The sequence below is a fragment of the Felis catus genome, chromosome F1 (assembly GCF_018350175.1).
Source record: "Felis catus isolate Fca126 chromosome F1, F.catus_Fca126_mat1.0, whole genome shotgun sequence".
Lineage (NCBI taxonomy): Eukaryota > Metazoa > Chordata > Mammalia > Carnivora > Felidae > Felis > Felis catus.
The window spans coordinates 26470689-26492963 of record NC_058384.1 but is presented as its reverse complement, the minus strand read 5'-3'; the positions used below and the strand labels follow the sequence as shown (position 1 = coordinate 26492963).

General features: G+C 41.8%; 1 protein-coding gene across 11 annotated transcripts in view; it reads left to right on the top strand.

Annotated features, from left to right (window-relative positions):
* The window catches only part of CACNA1E (calcium voltage-gated channel subunit alpha1 E), a 654182-nt gene that overhangs the window by 410619 nt on the left and 221288 nt on the right, over positions 1-22275 (top strand). For all 11 annotated transcript variants that reach the window (XM_045048892.1, XM_045048898.1, XM_045048896.1 and 8 more), the window contains 3 exons: positions 13870-13973; positions 15011-15163; positions 16357-16538. In XM_045048892.1, the coding sequence (XP_044904827.1) occupies positions 13870-13973; positions 15011-15163; positions 16357-16538 (439 nt within the window). The remainder of the gene's footprint in view (positions 1-13869; positions 13974-15010; positions 15164-16356; positions 16539-22275) is intronic.

Here is a 22275-nt window from a genome sequence, read left to right as displayed (position 1 = left end):
GAACCGTCTTAGCAGCATTTTGTGAGGAAAGGATTCACAGTACATTAAAGCAGAATGGCTGCTAGAAGGGATAATGCTATGTGGACCTGCTGTAAACGGAGTTTAGGGTCCCAAACAAGATTCAGACTGGTCACACTTTTCAACTCAGTCCTGGTTTTTGAATTGGGTGCTACCTTTGAAGAGGCAGAAAACTTTGTCCTAATTTTGGAGCATGGTCTTAAAATAATTTCCTACACCTACTGGATCAGAGAAAGTGAACATCTTCAATGCCTGCATACACATTGTCCGATACCTTTGCAAAATAGTTGTACCAATATGCTTTCTTTCTAGTCATGGCAATTTGACAGCAGAACAGCCTATTGTGTTGCTTTAATTTGAATTTCGTTGACTATAATGCTATGGAATTCTTTTATATAATCCTTCAATATTCTATCTTTCTTCTTTTGTGAATTGTATATAGCTTGCTTTTTTTTTGATGCTAGATTGGTACAGAAATTTGCCATGGTTCTATCTATACAGGATAGTTATAGAGTATGTGAAGATCAGGGCCAGGATCAGTGGCTTGCAGTATTTTCATTTTTTCATAAAATATTAACCTGGTCTCAGCCTGGTTTCTTTCATGCTCTGAGGCCATGAGCTAATTTGCATAGCTGGCAAGGTAAAAATAACTTCAGAGCTGAAAAGAAAGTTCATTGCCATTGAGTTAAACTTGGACCCTGGGTGCCAGCTCTTCTACAGGGGGCAGCAGTCCCTTGGTCTAGACTCCATTATTAATAAACACACTCCATTGTTCCTTAGAAAAAGAAAAAGGTCCTTTTTAAAATTCCTGTCTGAGAAAATAGCCATGCCTCTCAGCTCTTCTGCTGGGAGAGTAACCTCTTGATTCTTCCAACAATTCAGCATTTTATTTATTCACAATGAAAGTACAATTAAAAGCACTTACTTTGTGCTTACATATCTGTATCAAGTAGATTTGGGTAACAATTAAAGAGTTCCTGTATATAGGCACAATTCTTTTTAATTATTAAAATTGCTTGTATTTTATTGTATTCCAAATAGGTGGTATGGGATGTGATATGACTCAGAAGTACTAGAATGAATTTTGGTTTAATCAATCTGAAACGTAAAAAGCACTTTGTTTTCTCTAACAAACAACTCTAGTTCATTTGGGGGCTCTGCAGACAGTTGATATTTTATAACAACTTAAAGCTGTCTCTTCATCATGCACTATAATTGTGGGTTTGTCTGCTGTGCAAGTGTGGGAAATTATCTGGTATTTTTTTTTTAATACTTGTCATCCTAGAATACAGATGGCATATGCCTGTCATGCAAATCAATCTCTTCGGCATTATAGGCAGAACGAGGAGAGTGGAACAATGGACAAAGATGTTTTATCTAAAATTTATGGATCCATGATTTTTCTGAAAGAGTCACTGGTTTGAAAAGGTTTTATAAACTCAGATTCTTTCAGCTAGATATTCCTCATACATCCAAAAAAAAAAAAAAAAAAAAAAAAAGCTCCCTACCCCAATACATTATGAGAAGGTAGAATTTTATTACTTAGATTTTTCTTTTCCTCCTATTTTGAAGTATCCCTTCACTCAGTCCACCATCAAATGTTAACCTCCACTCATCCACATTTGACTTCTTGGCAACAGGACTCTGGCTCTCCCCAGAATCATGAACATATATAATTTTTCAGTCTTTCCAAAGCTGAAGAGGGAGCAGAGCAGTGTTTCAGTATCTTAGGAGTTAAGTGACTTGCTAAGATGACATCAAGAAAAAGCTTGCACATTCTCTAATTGGTGTATTGGCTCCATGCCAGGGGCATGGTTCTGAGTTTTTCCTTGTTTTTCCTGTATCTTACTTAGCTCTTGTCTGGCCAGGCCAGTTATATCAACTTTCACTTTGGTTTCTTATCCAGATAGTATTATCTGGATATAATAGGTGAGTGGGTCATTGTGAGTGCCAGAAACCAAAGGTGGAGTCATTTAAGTGAGGAGGACTTTTCAAGGAAGATGTGTCTCACCAAACCATCAAGTTGCAGAAATACCAGGAAGTAGTTGGGTCTCAGGAATTTCAGGATCAAGGTGCTAGCTCCTATCTCCAGAGTCAGCTTTATTCTTCTTTCACACTACAGCCAGCTTTATTTTCTGAGAGAAATCATGAACAGTGACATCTCCTGAAGCCTTTTATTTTAGGGCTTTACCTGCTTCAGGAGAGCTCAGCCAAACTCTAGTCCCAAGTCCAAACATCCCAGGGGAGGAACTGTTCACTGGCCAGCAGTGGCATGTAAGAGCATTACAGTTTTTAAAAAGAACTGTAGGAGGCGAAATGGATGATGGGCATTGAAGAGGGCACTTGTTGGGATAAGCACTGTTCGTTGTATGTAAGTGATAAATCACAGGAATCTACCCCCAAAACCAAGAGCACGCTGTACACACTGTATGTTAGCCAACTTGACAGTAAATGCTATTTAAAAATAAAATAAGATGGGGCGCCTGGGTGGCTCGGTCGGTTGAGCGTCCGACTTCAGCTCAGGTCATGATCTCACGGCTCGTGAGTTCGATCCCCGCGTCAGGCCCTGTGCTGACAGCCTGGAGCCTGCTTCGGATTCCGTGTCTCCCTCTCTCTCTGCCCCTAACCCGTTCGCATTCTGTCTCTGTCTCTCTCAAAAAAAAAAAAAAAATAGACATTAAAAAAAATTAAAAAAAATAAAATAAAATAAAATAAGATAAAATAAAAATAAATAAAAAGTCTGTTATCTTTATAAGAAACAAAAAAATAAAATAAATGCAGAAAAAAATACAAAGAACTGTAGGGGTAGAGTATTATTGCTGGAGGAAAAGGAGGTACTGGCTGTTCAAACAATCGGTGGCCGCTGTGTGTGGGCAGTGTTGGATTATACAGCTGGTCTCTGTCATGTGATACTGGAGGTCACTAGTGCATCCTTCTAATGTGGCCTGCATTAAGAGCTTGGCCCCTACATGGATAATTAGCTGGGTTCTGTGTCTTCCCTGGCTTCTGCTCTATCCCAGGCTAGCCATCTCACAAATGCTTGTCCCTGGACCTAAGGGAGACCTGGTGAGAGAAAGTGTGTGGGTGGTGGATCAATAGAAATCCCTCACCGCTACTAGAAAAACAACTGAAAGAACATGTATTTATGTTAGCAAGTTCTTATAATATGGGATTTCCCTCTCCAGCAATTCTCCGTCTTTGCCAGCTCTCTGAAGTACAGTTTTGGTAACATTCATATGATCCTGCAATCACAGGACACCACCATAAGGCTCTACAGAGAGGTAGCTCTGTGGTTGTCCTAGAGAAGACATTTGTCAAATATATGTGCCTTTGGGATGTATTTCTAGCTATTAGCCATTATCTTTTGTAGCTACTGAAAGCACTCCAAATTTGGAATCTAAATTTCTGGGCTTGAGTCTCAGTTTGACCATTTACTCTCTCAGTGATCTTGGGCCAGCCAGTTTCTCTCTCTGAGCCTTAATTCTCAAACTTACAAAATGGAGGATAATGGTACCTTTATGAGACAGGGTTATGTAAACTATGAAACAACAAGGTATTTATGTTTTTATCATGATCATCATCACCTGGACCTATATGACACTCATAGAGTTTCTACCCATTGCTTGGCATTTCTCCTTGTGGTATCTGAGTGAATAACCAGGGACTTTCTCATAAAAAAGGGAAGAAACCTAGGGCTGTTGGTAGGAACTAGACCTTTGTTTCCATTACACTGAAGCTAAGTAGACAAAACTCTCCTTTGTATGTTATTGTGTTCTTTACCTTGCATGATTTGGGGGAAACTTTTGGATTACAGCTTCCTTGGTAGATATACTGGGGTTAAGCTTCATGTAACTACTAGGAGATGTTTAAAGAAGAAGGCAGAGGGTATTTTTATCAATGTTGGCATCATTGCATTTTCATCAAAATTATGACTTTGTGGCTTGGGGTCACCCTGCAACATCTTCCTCTCTGCCTGAGGGGCTATGTGCTTCTCCCAGAGTGGATGAGGACTGGTTGTGAAACACACACATTGCATTTAATCAGGCTATTGCTCAGTTAAAAAATTTTTTTAGTGTTTACTTATTTCTGAGACAGAGAGAGACAGAGCATGAGTGGGGGAGGGGCAGAGAGAGAGGGAGACACAGAATCTGAAGCAGGCTCCAGGCTCCGAGCTGTAGGCACAGAGTCCGACGCGGGGCTCGAACCCACAGACCATGAGATCATGACCTGACCAGATGCTCAACAGACTGAGCCACCCAAGAGCCCAAGGCTATTGCTCAGTCTAAAGCTATCACTATCTGAGAGGTTCTCCTTTAGCAGTAGTTTCCAACCAGGGATGTCCCCCCAAAGGACATGTAACAATGTCTAGAGACATTTTTGGTTGTTACAACCTGGAGGGGGGCGGATTGGAGGAGGGGTTGCTATTGGCATCTAGTGGCTAGAGGTGGAGGATGCTATTAAACATCCTACAATGCACAGAACAGCTTCCTACAACAAAGAATTATCTGGTCTCAAATGTCAATACAAACTCTTCTTGGTGTGACATGCTTTGATTGTTGAACTTTCTTTTGGTGGGAAAGGAATGGGAGAATTTTTAGGCCATGACTTTTCTGTTCATCAAAAGACATATTTGCGGACCACTTCATATCCACTAAGATTCTTAGGAAATTTAATTATGAGCCCCATTTTAAATTCCAGAAAGGGGGGGGGGCTTACCTTTATTAAATACAGAACCACTTATCTCTTCTGGAAATGGCATAGACTTTTCTCTTTTGGAAAGGGGAAATTTGACCCTATTGTCCTTCTTATTCTCCCAAGAAATACTATGACTTCTTGCTTAGAATCTTAGAAGGAAGTTCATGTTCCACTTTGGTCATAAATCAACTTGGGCCCAAGCCTTAATAAATAAATAATAGCCAACCAACCAACCAAACCCTAGAAATAGCTGCCTCGTGACAGTTTTGGAGTTAGTGGTCTCTCTTTGAGATTATCCATTCTGAAGGGTAGCAAGACGCTGTTGCTATTTCTGGTAACAGAGGAGGGAACAGGGTCTCTCCTAGACCACTGTGTGTGCAGTTATTAGAAAAGTACAGTAAAACTTTTCAAGGCAAACTGTTTCATCATTTCTAGGAAAACACCAAGATGCTACATGGTACTATTAAAGCAGCAGTTCATGTTAGTCCATCTTGTCCTCTTTAGAACAGTCTCCTTAGAATGAGCATGTGTAATGCACCCCAATGTTTACAGCAGCACTATCAACAATAGCCAAAGTATGGAAAGAGTCCAAATGTCCATTGATGGATGAACGGATAAAGAAGATGTGGGAAGTATATACAACGGAGTATTACTCAGCAACCAAAAAGAATGAAATCTTCCCATTTACAACTACGTGGATGGAACTGGAGGGTATTATGCTAAGTGAAATTAGTCAGAGAAAGACAAATATCATATGACTTCACTCATATGAGGACTTTAGGAGACAAAACAGATGAACATAAGGGAAGGGAAACAAAAATAATATAAAAACAGGGAGGGGGACAAAACATAAGAGACTCACAAATATGGAGAACCAACTGAGGGTTACTGGAGGGGTTGTGGATGGAAGGATGGGCTAAATGAGTAAAGGGCACTAAGGAATCTACTCCTGAAATCATTGTTGCACTATATGCTAACTAATTTGGATGTAAATTATTTAAAAAAATTAAAAGAAAAAAATTATTGAATTCAACATGTACTCTCAACAGTAATTCAGTAAATTTTAATATTTAGATCCTTAAAAAAATGAGCATGTGTATTAGCTAGTCTCTACATTTGGGTTTTTCAAAATGTAGGTCAACCCCATTAGAGAGTCATGACATCAATTTAATTGGTTGCAACCAGAGTGAAACAAAAGATAGCTAGGAAGAATTGAAGAGGAAATATGAATATATCATACACAGAAAGAGTATTTTTTTATGAAGCATTATGTAATTTTACATACAATAACATATATATATATATTACATATTATATATACACATAATACATACATATTGCATACATACATACAAACATACATACATATATTCACCCTGGCTTGTGATGTAAAATGTATTTTGTACTGCAGGCTGTGTTCAAAAGAAGTTTGAAAATCATTGCTCTGTACACTTTTATTTTTGTTCTAAGAACATGGGTGAATTGAAGCAACACAGCATATTTTCCCTTAAAGGCCTTTCATTCCTAAATCAGTCACTATTCAGAACAATGGATGATTTGCTTATGATAATCTAGATTCAGTCTCTGGGCTAGAGAGGGACCTAATCTTTCTAGCAGGTGTGACTATAGGATATTTCTGTTATTAGGAAAGATTACTGTAGAGGAGGTAGGCAGCAGCAGCTGTTCCAGGAGGGGCCTATAGGAATAGAAGTTGGCATTAATTCCGGCACAGTGATCAAGGTAGACAGTCATTCATAGCAACTGGAGCTCGGGCTTGGGGATAGGTTAAGAGACCATTTGTTCAATCAGGGGACTTCTGTGGAGCTCAGAGTAGCAGGGTGGGTAACCTGATGTTCCATTACCAAATGTAACCTGGAGCTTTTAAGCGCTGCCAGGCTTGGTCCAATTTCTAACATAGGCTATGAAGTTTCCTTTATTTTACATTTTTCATACTCTCCTGCCTCTCTGGTCTCCATTCTTTCCTGGATCACTAAGTTCCAGCCACACCGGCCCTTGTTTGAATTTCTCAAGTATGCCAATCTCCTTTGTGCCTCTGTCCCTTCTACGCATGCCTTTTCATATACCTTGGATGCTCTTCCTGCATTGTTTCCTCTGGCCTACTCATACTTCACCTTTGAGTTCATATGTCATTTCCATAGTGAATCCTTCCTTTCCTGACCTTCCACTTACTAAACTTGTGATCTATTTAATGTCTTTTTCATTGTTTCATGAGGACAGCTACCATCTCCATTTTGTTCTCTGTTATAATGCCAATGCCTACTGCATGGCATACATTCAGTAAATATCAATTGATTGTAGATGGGCTCTGGTTTCTAGGATTGAGCTAAGCCTGAATGGGATCCAAGAGCCCTAGCATAGGGTCTGGGGAGGAACAGGGGGCAGCTTGCAGAGACTATGTACTGTGTAAGACCTGTCACCTGTTTTCCCTTTCGCAGCCTCATCCTCTTCCCTCAAATGTATTTTAGTCAAGTTGAATTTTGGGGGGAGCTTGTCTCCACTGAACAGTTTAACACACGGGCTTTTTTGTTTTTGATAAAATGAAGTAAAATCTTTAGAAATTGATTCCAAAATCAAATTACACTTTCGGTAATTTATTTAAAAGAAATGGAGAGCCAAACATTGGGGGTAATTTAGATTTTTGATAGATCATCATTATTTGCACACGTAGTTAAATCTCCTTCAGTTTGGATATCTAATTATACAGTTGCCTGTGGGCTCATTCACAGCTCCAGACAAGTCCATCCAATCTGCCCCAGTGAGGATGTATTAACACTCATTTATCCCTGAGTCAAGGGTACTTCTTGGGCACCGCTGTTGAATATTGTTAGAGAAGAGACCATAGTAGATGGAAATGTGAAAGGTACTTTCTTCCATCAAGGAGATGGCTTTGAACTGAGTTATGAGAATCCAGCTAATTATCATTAATAATCAGACTTTCGTTCTAAGACCTAAGAACAGTATGCAGTCAGGTGTTAAATGTTGTACTGCTTTCAAGATGTTCAGAGAAAGGGGAGATTGCATGGGCTGGAGAAGTGTAGCAGCGTCTGGACAGGTTTTAGGTCAGAGTCTTAGAGCCAGGAGGGATCTGAGAGGTCCCTCTAGTTGATTCCTTCATTTTAGAGAGTAAAAAACAAACAAAACCCCAGATATGTTCTTTCTCATCTTCCTTCGTGACACCTATTTATTAAGTACTTTCTATGAGTCAGACTTAGTAAACACTGTTGTTGTTTTAGCTTTCCCATGTCCAACTTCCCCAGTGGCCTCCAGTCTTCCTTTTGGGGGGATCTTTCATTGTGTGTGCTCTTGGTGGGTGTCTTGCCCACTTTGGAAGTAGTAGAAGACTGTCCGAGTGCAGCCAGATGGGATATAAGGGGACATGTGACTTAAGCTCGACCACATGGTTTTCCCCCTATGACTTTTAAGCTGTTGATGTTATGATATTGGTACGGTTGGTGATGATGTGTCTAGCAATATCCACAGTGGCCTAAGAATCAGACTTCCTGGAGTCTCTGACCTTTGCCAAGTGTATAAGTTTTTTATTCCTGCTGTAACAAATTGTCACAAACTTGGTGGCTTAAAGCAGATGTATTCTCTTACAGTTCTAGAGGTCAGAACTCTAAAATCAGTTTACCTGGGCTGCATCAGGTATCAGTAGGACTGTACTCTCACCTGAGCCTTTAGGAAGAAAGACATTTCTTTACCTTCCCTGGCTTCTAGGGCTGGGTTCCTTTCATGTTTCCTCCATCTCCAAAGCCAGCAGCATAGCACCATGCTTCAGTCACTACATTGCAACCTTCTTTCTAGCCAGATTTTCCTGTGCCTGCCTCTTATAAGGGCACTTGTGATTGCATTTAGGGCCTACGCAGATAATCCGGAAAAATCTTCCCATCTCAAGATTCTTAATCACCTCTGCAACATCACTTTTGCCATATTAGGTAACATTCACAGCTTCCAGGGTTTAGGATATGGATATCTTTGAATCTGTTTTTCAGCCTACCACACCAAGATTTCTGTTTTCCTATTTTTCCCGCCTGGTCTTCCAGTATCCCTTCAATTCTGTGGGCTCCTGATATCTTTTTAAGTCAGTGCTATGTGAAGAAGTTTATAAGCATCTTATCTTTTTTAATCCTTACATCAACCCTCTTGGGAAAATATTGTCCCCATTTTACAGATAATAACACTATAGCTCAGAGAGGCAGTTGCATAAGGCAAGACAGCTGTGTGAGGGAACAGGCATTTGAAACCAGCCAGTATGACTGGAGAGCATGTGCTTTGCCACTTCCTCATCATCCTAGTTCAACTCTCTTTTGCCTGTAGATCTTTTCCAAGGAGGAGTTAGGATGCCATCTGGCTCTGAAGTCTGGATCATATTATTTAGGCAGGGAGACAAGGCAAGGGGGTGGGCATTCCAGGCAAGAAAGAGGTGGGAGAATAAGAGGTGAATCCAAGAGATGTGTTAAAGGAAGGATATGTTAGACTTTGGTGCCTCGTTGGAGGTAAAATTGTAGAAGAGAAGAAGGAGCCAATCACCTCTGAAACACTTCTAAGTGGACACAACAACTCATTTTGGTGGATTACCCATGGAAATGATATCCTGGCTCAAACTGTGTTGGGAATCCAACTTGAATTAGGTCCCTCCCTGTCTCCTCTTGGTTTCTTATAATGTGGGCTGGTTAAGCACCTAATACCTTTTGCTAGTATTAATCAGCCTTTTTGCACAGATGCTGATGAACAATTTGCCTTTCGAAGGTTAATGAACTTCTCCCTTGGGATTTATATGGGCGGAAGCAAAGAAGTAATTTTGGGAGTTCAGGAGGAACTTTTGGGCCTAAGGGTAGGAGACCCCTGGTTTGTATCTCCTCTTCAAAAGAGAACTTACACACTTGTTTAAGGCTAGTGCAACAACTGGGAGGGAAGCTATTTACCTGGTCATCCCTTGAATAGAGTTGCCAGATTTAGCAAATAAAAATACAGGATGCCCAGTTAAATTTGAATTGCAGATAAGCAACGGATAATTTTTTAGTGTAATATTTGCATAATGCTTCAGGGAATTTTTAGCCATGGAAGTGTGAAAAGAGACTGTTAGACCTGGGTTGATGAGGAGGCTAAGGCAGAACCCAAGGTCAAAGGGACTCCAGGGTGGGAGAATTCTTTGCATAATTGACTCGGGGAGAGGTCATTTGGTTGTGATTGCTCAGAGCATTCGTTCCATCTTCTGCCACTGCTGTAATGGGCACACAAGACCCTCAGGATCATATCAGGCTCTAGACTCTTCTTACTTGCTGACAGCTAAGAGCAAAAGCATTAGAGGTAGGTCTGAACCATGACATCCGCTAGGAAACAGTTTTTGAACATTTATAGTGTGCAGAATCCTGCATCTGTCCTGGTCGTAGCCAGAGGTTTGTGTCCTCTGCTTTGGGGTAGTCACTAAGCACCCCTCTATGTACAGAGCTCTCCACCCAGACCCTGTGCTCATAGTGACAAAAGAAATGGAAAACACAGCCGCTGTTTCTGAAGAGTACTCGCATATGCTGCATGGGATTGCAGAGCTTAGGCTTTTATTAACTCAGAGTTAGAGTTTTGCACAGCGGCCTCACTCTGATTCTGTGGCACAACTGTCTCTTCATGTGTGTATATGTGGATATTATAGCCGTTGTCACCTTAGGTGCAAGGAGCCTCTGTCTGACCTGCTCGTCCGGAGAGGTGTCAGTGACAAGTCTGTGGGAGTTAGTAATTTGTGGTTTGGGGATAAAGGGAACCGAGCTCACTGGCTTGTTGGGAGACTAAGTATTGTGACCTTGGTATTTTTAGCAATGTACTGGACTAAAGAACAGTGGAGCTGTGCAGTACTGAGAAGACATTGCATGGCATAATGGCAGAGTGGGGAAAGGCTTGGCTTTGATATCAGAAGAGAAAGGACCTTAATGCCTAGTCTTCCCATTTATTAGCATAATTTTTTCGAAGTCCCGATTTCCTCTTCTATGAAGTGGAAACAATAGTAATATCAGGATATGTTTGAGAATTTAACGAGATAACGTATGTGAAAGATGCTAGTAGATAGTGAGCCCTATGTGTGTTCCTGCAGTGTTCCCATTCTTGGAACACTTTGTAAACATCTCTGTTATGACACTCTTCATGGTGAATTATAATTATTTCATTTCTGTGTCTGTCCACTTCCACCAGACTGAGGACCTGGGCCGTTTCCTACTGTGGACTTGCCCTGAACCTCCTGCGTACATCTGAGGCCCAGAGTTTTGCCGAGCGTATAGACTTTAGCACTGAGGCTTTGCTGAAGGGCAGGTCTTTACGTTTTGAGTCTTCTTCCTTCCCTCTCTTCCTGAGCAGATCCTGTCCTGTGGGATCTCCTTGAGAGCAGGAGTCCTAAACTATATTGGAAGATCCTTATTAGACTCTAAAATGCTCAGGGACAGACTTCTGGTACATGTGCTCCAACAGGCATGTGTTGGAACAGCATCCTGGCTTGCCACCTGCCGTTATCATTGGTAAACTCTAGGGTTTCTCTGGTACTTCTTTCCTTTTGGTTTCTGCTTCAACACATTTACTACCTTCATCAGTGCAGTTCAATCCATCAAGTATTCATTGAGCACCTTTTAACTTTCCAGACCCTGGGCTAGGTGTGGGGATAGAGATGGGGAGGACAGTGCCTCTACTTGAGGTGTTTTGGATCTTGTGGGAGAGACAGATGAGAAACCAGAGAAAACAGAGAATTTCTCTAAGATGTGGTAAGGGCAGTGATGGCAGTGGACACAGAATTCTATGGGGACTTTTTCCCCAATTATCTTTACCCCCTAAGAATTCCATTGCCCCTACTTCTAGCAGGTGGACAGGAACTCCTACCCTCAAACATGATGTGAACACTAGGAAGCAGCCATTGGCCAATGGGCATGAGCTAAAGACCTAGTTTATGAGGAGGCTAAGACAGAACCCAAGGTCAAAGGGTAGGATGAAGGAAAAGAAAATTCCAAGGGCTGGGGAGAGCATGGGCCCCAGGCAGCACAGTCCTGGCTAAAGTTTGGGGCAGCATAGATGACTTGGGGGGGCAGGTTTGTTCAGCTGAGGGCCACACTTGGTGAAAAGAGCATGGATGTGTCTTGTGGGTCACTACTCAAGCCTCTAGCAACAAATGCCATATTTTTGCCTCTCTCTCTTTCAAATTAGCTTCACTGTTATTTTCTTTCCCACATGAGAATTCTTATTTCTCTGACATTTGCTTCTCCACAAGCTTTTATTTCTTCTTATTTCCTTCCTGTTTTCATGTCCCTGTTTCCTTTCCCCATTCACTTCCCTGTCCTCTTATCCTCCCTCCCCTCTACCAGTTTTATTTCTCTCTACACTTGTGCCTTCTTGCTTTTTAATTTTGTCTTTTGGACTCTACCTCCATGTTCTGAAATACACCTCCTTCAGCTCAGGGTTGGGGAGGAAATTTTCCTTTTCAGTAGCTCTTTCTTATGATATGAAAGAGCATCTCGTGTGTATCTGGGTATCCTTGGAAACAAAACTCTGGTTTCTGAACAGGGCGGATTCTCCCCACCGCGTTTGTAAGACAGAGCAAACCATAGGGAGAGCTGTCTCCCATGTGCAGTGCACCTCAGAAGACTCAGAGTATGGTGCTTCTTCCTCTGTTAGTGGATTCAGCGGAACAATGACCCCGTTTTCCTGGGGTTCTGGTTCTCTATCACTATGCTTAGCCTTGAGGTTTGTCTGTCTCCTCTTCCCTTTATTTGCTTCTTTGCCTGTTTTATTTTTCAGTCCCATTTTCCACATTTCTTCTGCTCTCTTTTCTCTTCAGGTTTTCCCTACTTATTGGAAATAATATCACTTCCCTCCCTAATTTCTCTCTTTGGCATTGGCAGATAGAGTCAAAAGCAGCATCAGAGATGTGGCTCCTCTAAATCCCTTTTTTTCAGAGGGCAGTATGGAAGTTTGGGTCAGGAGAGGTAGAGAAGACCTGAGAAGCTTGCCTAGCTCCTGAGATCTTTTATGCGAGTAGAGTTTCTTTCTGGTTCTTATCTTGAGGTTGGGTTAATGTAGGATTATAGTCTTAAAGTTGAGAGAAATCTCTACTGGTTTTTTAGATAACCTTCAACCAATGTTGGAACATTTTTAACTTCCTAATAGAAAGTTCTACAGTCTGTGTTTGAGTACGTTTAATGTTGGGAAGTGTACTACCACATGAACAGTCCCCCTGTTCTTGGGCAGCATGGCTTGTTTCAAAGTTATTGCTCACAATTGTAGAGTCTTGGATCTGTGTCATTTGTACCCATTGATACTCTAGCTGCTTTCTAGAGGTGTACAGCATAAACCTTTCATTCAAGTTAGATTTCAAGTATTGAAGGAAATATTTCATCCAAAAATAATTAAATGACATAAACTCTTCCTGCCACCCTTTGACTATGTAGAAAACTCAGTTTTCTGAGTGATTTATTTGCCCATGGCTCCAGACAGCTGAAATTGTCATGGAGAGGTTGGGAGGGAAGACAGGTACTATTCCACAGAAAGAAGACTAAAATTAGACAAAGTTGCAAAAATAGTATTATTAATATTTGTGTTGGACGTAATATCCAGTTTGCACATTATAGCTATAGAACACTCATAGTTATAGCATCAGTGTGATTGATTTGTTTGGTAAAAACTCTTGATTGCCAAAGTGAACAAGAGTGAGTTACTCCTTTACTGCAGCTGATCCAGGGAAATTCCCTGAAGTAGCCAGGAGACAGGGGAACCTACGAATTCTGATATAAAAAATCCAGGGGCCTCAGTAGTTTGGAAAGGGAGAAAGGAGGTTGGTGAGGGATAGAGAGGAGAGGAGGGGGCAAAGTTTGGAGGCAGGAATGGGATAGATGCTAGAGAGCTTGTATTTTACTCATGATTGGGAACCAGGATTCTGATGTAATGACGAGTTTTCCCTCTTTGCAAAGTAAAACCCAGATGTGGCTAAATATAATTTCAGTCGGAACCACTGATGATTCACCCCAGTTCAGGTGCACCCACACGCAGCTGGCATCAGCTCTGTGTACTTTCCAGGCTGATCCTTCTTCAACCCAGCTTCCCCCATGGAACAGGAGGAGAAAGCCAGACGGTGATAACCTTGACCTTCTTTGTTTCCATCTGCAGCATCCTGGCTACGGCAGGAACCCACTTCAACACACATGTGGACCTGAGGACCCTTCGGGCTGTGCGTGTCCTGAGGCCCCTGAAGCTCGTGTCAGGGATACCTAGTGAGCACTTGCCTTTCTTCCTTCTCCTCTGTTAATGGCTTTCCTGAAATGATAAACAGGAAGCTATTTCTCCAGTGGTAAAAAAGAATGGGGATGCAGCAATCTGGCAAAACATTTCACTCTAAAACTTAGCAACTTTTTTTCCAGAATTTAAAGATAGTGGAAGATCTTTGGAGAAAATTTTCAAAGTAAAAAAATATATGTAAAATGAAAAGGAAACACCCTCATTATCCTATTTTTTAATTCATTTTTTCCTGTGCATTTTTAACATAATTGTGATCATACTGTGTGTATACTTTTGGATCCTATCATATAAGCATTTGATTTTCCTGACACTAAAAATTCCTCAAAAATGTATTTTAAAAAGCCTGTACTATAGCCCTTCTTATACAAGATGACTTATTTTAGTCCTTTCTACTGGACATTAGATTATTTTCATTTTCCCCCCACTAGAAGTAGCGCAGCGACATATATCTCTTTTCTTAAATCTTATTCAAATTATTATTTGAAGTATTATTTTCTTAGGCTAGGATCTTAGAAGTACAACTTCTGGGTCAAAGTATATGGTATTTTGTGAATAGTGATTGTACTAGTTGTTATCCTAAAACAGTGGATGGAAAGCCAGGTTCCAGGTAGAGTAGTGGGGGAGGTAAACTTTGTCTTTGCTCTCATAAGATTTAGAGCCTAGCAAGGCCAGGCTTAATTTCCTTTAGGAAAGAAGCATGTTCTAATAAGTTTATAAGAGATAAGCAGAAAGCAACATGGGCGAAACAAATAAGGGAGGAGTAACAGGCGTGTAAAGGATCAGGGAATGGTGAGAAGGAACATGGAATTGATTCCAGGGGAAGTAGTGATGGCAGTCTTCGGCTCAACTTGCTCTGGTTGTCCCTTTGCAAATTGTCTTCATTGTCTTAGGACCAGTGGTTCTTTTCCCTCAAAGACTTGCCCCTCTCCTCCTAGAAGAGAGTAAAGGGAGCCTCCTATATCACGTGGTGCTCGAGGAGGCTCCATTTGTCATTCTCTTCCTTTCCTTCTAGGCCTACAGATTGTGTTGAAGTCCATCATGAAGGCCATGGTGCCTCTTCTGCAAATTGGCCTTCTGCTCTTCTTTGCCATCTTGATGTTCGCCATCATTGGCTTGGAGTTCTACAGTGGGAAGTTGCACCGGGCATGTTTCACGAACAGTTCAGGTAGGATTGTTGTTCCCTGCCTTCTCCTTCTTTCCTTCCTCTCCCCTCTGGTCATTGGAGTAATTTCAGGTCATTGGGGGACTGAGTGGAAAAGTATATTCTATCCCAGCCCTGGGATTAGAATCACAAACTTCCTAGTCAGCAGCTTTTTGAGGCACAAGCAGCCTAGACTAAGGATCCCCAGGGGACACTGATATTGTACAGCAAATGACCTCTTAAGTTTGCAGTCAGAGGATTTCAAACAGGAGGTTTCAGTTCCCCCATCCCATGGTAGAAGGCTATCAGACTGACTGTCAAAAACCACCTGTCTGAAGAAATACCCTTTGTACAATAGCCTCTTTGGCCCACAGGCCAGGCGGGCCTTGGAGCCCAGAGTCAGACTTGGGTCTCTCTAGGTCTGTGGAGACATTTTCCCTCCATGATCCACCTCATGACCTTCCTCCTTCCCTGCTGTGACCCACACACAGTATGGAAAAGCTGAGAGAGCTTTGAGCATGACTTGCCAGGGGTGCTTGTGAAATTTGCAGGGTTCACAGACCTCAAATCTGTACCTCTTTGTATCTTATTTGTTCTTTTCAAGTCCAGTAGAATACCCTAGCAGGAAAGGGGGTCAGGGAGAGGTTGAAGAAGCCCAATTTAGTATCATGTGGGTTTTTTTGTTTGTTTGTTTGGTTGGTTTTGGTTTTGGTTTTTGTTTTGTTTTGTTTTGTTTTTAAATCGTCAAAGGACACCTTCTACCTTGGGCGTTTTGTTTTGTTTTGTTTTTTTCTTATTCAAGACCACGAACTTAGGCCAGAAAAACAAGGAGTTGAGACCCACTGAAGGGACTTAGTTTATAATTGTCCCCAAGAAACCCGAGAAGAACTCAGGATCTGTACTGAGTCTGAAGTTGGAAAATCAGGAAGATTCTGCCTTCACCTCAGATTGTTCTATGTGATCCAGTCTGTCCATGCCTGTGGTACTCAGGCAAGGGTAGAAGATGTAGCCTGAAGAAAGTGAAGGCCATGTGGCCTCAGAGGAAGCTGGGAAGCACTGGGATGAACACACAGTATGTAAGCTGTGAGGTATAAAGAAGCCAGAGGTGGGAGCCCGAGACAAAGAAATAGAATTGAGTGTTTGTGGCTTCCTGAGGGTCATTTCCAGGTCATGCTAAAATATGTGGTTTATCCCCTACCCTCTGAATGTGTCTGCAGGCATTCTAGAAGGATTTGACCCTCCTCACCCATGTGGTGTGCAGGGCTGCCCAGCTGGTTATGAATGCAAGGACTGGATTGGCCCCAACGATGGGATCACCCAGTTTGATAACATCCTTTTTGCTGTGCTGACTGTCTTCCAATGCATCACCATGGAAGGATGGACCACCGTGCTGTACAATGTGAGTAGAGCTGGCAGGGGGCTGGATCCAGAGGGAAGAGCCCTAGAATGAGGCTTCTGGCATTGTTTGGACTGGTTAGTCTGGGGAAAGGGAAGGCTGGGGATATGTCTGTGTATATGTCAGTTTGTGTGCGTGGGGGCGGTGGGGATGGTGGGGCTGGACTCAACTGTGAGAAGTCATAGCACTTCGTATCCTGTTGTCTGGCCTCTTGCTGAGTGGAAGTATACAGTTTCTCAGCAGAGTTAGGAAGCTACATCCCATTGGATGGGTGAACAAAGCTAGTTATATCAGATCAACTTAGCAGTGATAGAGTATGTTTTACTACAGGTTCAACATGGTGGTGGGGTTCAGTGAGGAGTACCAAAAGATTTCTTGGTTGCTTCAAAGAGTTTACCATCAGGTTGGAAAGATATTACGGTAGTTCTCAACCCTGGCTGCAGATTAGAATCAGCTAGGAGCTTTAAAAATTTATACCTTCTGGGCTTCACTCCAGACAAATTAAGTAGGAATGGCTAGGGGTAAAGGCCCATCATTGATTTTTTTTTTAACTTCCTAGCTGATTGTAATATGCAGCTACTGTCAAGAACCACTGCATTATATGCACATAAGAAACATGCTTAATTGTAAGACTCACTGGGGATGCTTGTTAAAAATTCAGGTTCACGGGCCCTTTAATGCAGGTGTTGATCTTGTGTAGTTTTGAATCGTTAGTGGGCTATACTTTTTACAAGTGATTCTAGTGATTCATATGATCGGGTATGTTTGGAAGGTTCTGAATTAGTGCATAAGACAAAGCTGCCTAACTGCCTGTCAGGGATGGCAAGGGACTCCTGCATGGGACACAAGTTAGACAGGGTGACCACTGAAGTATCTTTTGCCTCTCAGCGTCCTATTTTAACAAGTTATGAAAGGCATGGGCAAAGTTCAAGTTCTAAAATGACAGGGGTCGGGGAGGTGTGTGCTTTGATGCAAAGGGAACCTAAGTGGGCAAAACAGTTTGGGTAGGTTGCCTTTGTACAGATGCTTACAAGGTCTGTACTCTCATATGAATCCAGCCAGCCCACCCTGAAGCAGGTACTTTGGAATGATCATGCCTCTTATCTCTACTTTCATAGGCTGCCTTTACCCTAAGGTGCCCTCTGTTTCCTTTTAACCTGATTCCATCTGTATAAAACTTATTGTGTGGGGCATGGTATAGTTTACACAAAAACACCCTTTGCTTTTGTTTTTGTGCTTTGTCTTTGGTTTCACTTTTGTGGATCTCTAGATATAATCCACACTGGAGGGAAAGGAAGTGCTATGTCCCAGGAGAGACTCAACCAGATTGTAATGCCCAAAGAGCCAGGATTTGTGTAAGGCCTGTAGTGGGTGTTTAGTAAATGTTTACCAACCTAGATCCATTTCCATGCAGGTGAGCAATTCAGGCCTGAGGTTTACAGAATAGAGCCACAGGCTGTTATGCTAAAGCTCTAAAGGGCAGGGAAGAAGTCCCAAAGACAAGCTTATGCCCAGCAAGCCTAAGGGTTATTTGTGACCTAGAAACACCTTAAGGACATTCTGAAATTCTCACCAGTTGTGGGGGGTAGCAGGAGGGAGGGAAGGGAGAAGAGACTGATGAGTATAGTTGTTCCCTATTTGAGATATGAAGGATGTCTTTAGGCCATGTCACTCAGATTAGCCAGGCATCTCTGCACTGGCCCCACAGTGGCTGGTGTCATTTTGGGGCTCTGGGAGTGATGCATTTCAATTATATGTGTAGACTCACCTAAGTGATGTGATAAATGCATTGAAAGCCTAGAAGGAGAAGTGTTGCGTTTGAACATACAGGTGTGATCCGTTGGTCCTCCTGAGCCAGGGCTCAAATAGTGCTGAGACAAGTATGAACACAGACAAGTATGAACACAAGTATGAACACAGCTGAGACAAGAATGACCAGTCATTTGCATTAGATCCTTTGTTCATTCATTCATTCAACAAATAATTAAGTGAGCGTCTACTATATGCCAAGCACTGTACTAGGGAAATGTGGAGGGAAAAAGGGTGCTATGATGCTTGCTTTCATGGTGCTCTCTTTAAATTCCCATTTGTCTCCAGTTACCTGTATAACACAGGTATGGAGGTCACACAGAGACAATGATCTTGCCCTCTTCTCTAGTTTTGGTCCAGTGAGGAAGCAGGGAGGAAAAGAGGTCAAGATGCTAATTCTCTGAAACCTTTCATTACACGGGCTCCCAGGACCACAGACTCACACTCCCTCTGACTTCCAGTTTGTCGCCACCGAATTTCAGTTTACTGACCTCCTGCTACCCCCTGTGGCTGAAAAACAAGGGTTGAGGGAATTAGTTGAGTTGTGGGGCTGGTTTCCAAAAGTAGCTTGCTGCTCATGGGGCAGAATGAACGTATGTCCACTTTGAAATGAAGTTACTTTCCAAAACATTATATTTAGGGGCAGGGAGCCAGGAATCCACAGGAAGAGGTGATAGTCATAGGTGGGTAACTATACCTTGATTCAGGAGAAACTGGATAAAAAAGACACCCATTTTTCAGCCAGTGGAACAAGGACAAGGTCTGGCTCCTTAGGAAGAAAGAGCCAACAAAGGCTGGGCGTCAGTTGAGCAGGGAACTGGGGCATGAAGAATGACCCAGGCAGAACTCTGTTACAGAAGCTGGATGCTCATCCTGGCGTTAGCACTGTCTGCTACTGGAAGAGCAGGTTCAGAGTAGTCCATTCTTCATGGTGCTGGGGAGAGGTAGAGTTACATCATACACAGTGGAGTTACATCACACATGCTTTTAATTTATCCCAATCCAACCATTCAGCTTGGAGAGGAGATCAGGGGGTCAGGGAGAGAGGAAGATAAATAATACAGCCTAATTCATTTATCATTCATTTCAGTGTTCCTATACATTGTAAGTGTGATGAGAGATGCCCAAGAAAGATGTTGGCTGAAAAAATTGCAAGAAATAGCCAACTCAGCATTTCCTGAGTATTTGTCCTCTTCTTATTTTAACTCAAGACTTGGTAATGACAGAATTTTACATAGCTATTAGCAGTGGTTGCACACAATGGAATTAACCATGCACAACTAATAAACTCAGTATTATAAATATAGGTAATACATATACATAGGTTTCTGTGTGTAGAAAATCTCTCTCTGCCATTATCACCGCCACCACCAATAAGATGCAAATGTAACTGTTGGTTGCCCTTCCTGCCACTCATTCTGGGAAGGTTCAATTCACCCCATTGGTGGATTTTCTCACTTAGGCCACAAGGAACAGGGGGGCTCCTATTTCCCTGTCCAGCACCTCTTCTATTCCATGATGGCAACAAATATGTAAGATATACTGGCGCCAGTTATGCTCAAACCAGTTATTAGAACCTTCAGATTTACACGGTACACAGAAGTTCTCTCAAGCATATGGACCTAGGTTAGCCGTTTTAGATACAATTTAAGTGTTTCATCCTGTTTGCATCCCTTTTCTGCTACACAGACTCTTCCCCAATGCCTCCTATGACCTTGTGTACTCTGCTGCTGGTTACTTTTAACTTCATTTGCATATAGCTTTTCTCATGATAATACATTTTTGTAAGGGGCTGGGAGGGTTCTTCTTGTCAGGGCAACTTGGTGTCATGCTTGCTCAATTTAGTCTACCAAAATTTCAACTCTGCTTGGTCAAACTCCAACTGTATTCTTGGCTTCCCTCCCTCTTGTGGTAGAAAGAATGCAAAGCAGTCTACAATCCTGCTGGCTGTTTCTTCCTGTTTTGACTGTCTCTGTGAAGGTCTCCTCAACTTGCAAATCCTCCCCTATTCTTACTAGTTTAATTCATTTTATTTCTCCTAACCTGGATAGGTATTCTTCAGTACAGTATATTTTCTCTCTGATCAATAGAGTTCATTCTATAAATGCTACTGTGGCTCTTGTATTAACTTCCAACATTGGTCACCTGGATTGGATGTGACCCTGAGAACTGGTTGTCTACGGATCTGGTCTGAGTCTTATTTCTGTGTTGTATATCTGGTTTTGTTTTGTCTGCTGTTTGTGTTACCAGGACTAATATACATATTGCAGAGGTTCCCAGTCTCTGTCTGCAGTTACTGAAACCTCTGTTCTTAAAGTCCATTATTTTTCATCTATATTTCCATAGCTTGAGCTATTTCTCTTCTCACTGGGTGTTGATAAACTCATGCAGGTGTGCAAATTTCTTGGAGACATGCCCTTTCTCCTGGTATGCCAGCTGTATCTGTTATGACTGAATAGGATGCTCTGTGCTGCTGTGGGAGAAGAGATTTTTACAGACTTTACTGTTTTTTTGTAAGAAGAGGGAACTTGTAGTCTGGATGCTTTCTGAGTCTTCCTCGTGTCTCAGTTCTTTGGTCTATAACAGCCTATGGCTCTGTTTTAAGTTGCCTGCTTCCAGATGCACATAGTCAATATTTGTTAAATAGTTAACAGTTATTCACTTTTTGCCTGTAGATTTTGTTCAAGTTTACTGTTTTTTTGTAAGAAGAGGGAACTTGTAGTCTGGATGCTTTCTGAGTCTTCCTCGTGTCTCAGTTCTTTGGTCTATAACAGCCTATGGCTCTGTTTTAAGTTGCCTGCTTCCAGATGCACATAGTCAATATTTGTTAAATAGTTAACAGTTATTCACTTTTTGCCTGTAGATTTTGTTCAAGTGTGTTATGCCCAATGCTAAAAAATAAAATTCAGCTGAGTAGATTTGAAGATCAAGTTGGCTTTATTCAATGATTCATGAATCAGGCAGTATCCCATCTAGCAAATAGAAAGGAACTCCCAGGAGCTGTACAAAACGGAAGGCTTTTATAAGCAGACGAGAGCTGAAAACAGAAGTTTCTAAAAAGAGTGGAACGTTTCAGACAAGGTCACCTTCCTTTGGGGGCAGGGTGGGACTCTGTCAGGCAGATTACCTCACTAGTGCTGATCAGGTAATTCTAGATACACTGGTTAAAAATTACATTCCTGGGAGAGGCTGAAACTATATAATGAACCTTATTTCCTGATGTGGGGCTCAGCACAAGTGACTCCACTTGAGGTCCTTCCTTCCTTCCTTTCTTCCTTCCTTCCTTCCTTCCTTCCTTCCTTCCTCCCTCCCTCCCTCCCTCCCTCCCTCCCTCCCTCCCTCCTTCCCTTCCTTCCTTCCTTTCCTTTCTTCCTTCCTTCTCTTCCTCCTCCTCCTCCTCCTCTCTCTTTTTCTTTGACAATTCCCCCTTTTTGATCAGAATTGTGATTCAGAATTAACTGAAAGGTGTGATGAAAATTTAAAGCATTAGTGCCACTTGCAGCTACTGCCCTGAAGTTCTTATAGCTTTTACTGGTCCTCTATATGATATTCACAGGTTCTGATTTTTTTTCCCTGAATCTCAATGGTATTTATAGGCCAAAACTTCAGTTTTGACTTCAGTCATTGTCTTTGTTCCTTTTCTGGCATTTCTGGTCTTAGGGAGATTATTTGCTTGGTGGTTCATGGCTGTGAATTTGCATCTAAAGCTTTTGAGAGAATATAGTGTGTCAGGGAGACGACTACTACTACTAACATAAGCAGGATAGTTACCAATGTCTAGAGTTACTTTAGAGCGATGGTCCCCAAGATTCAAACCAATCAAAATCCAATAAATCAAAGAAATACCCTGTTGAAGGAGTCACTTTCTTAAGCCAAGTTCAGTGATCTTATATAGCTAAGTTCCAACTTTCCTAGAAGTGTTAGTCTAGTT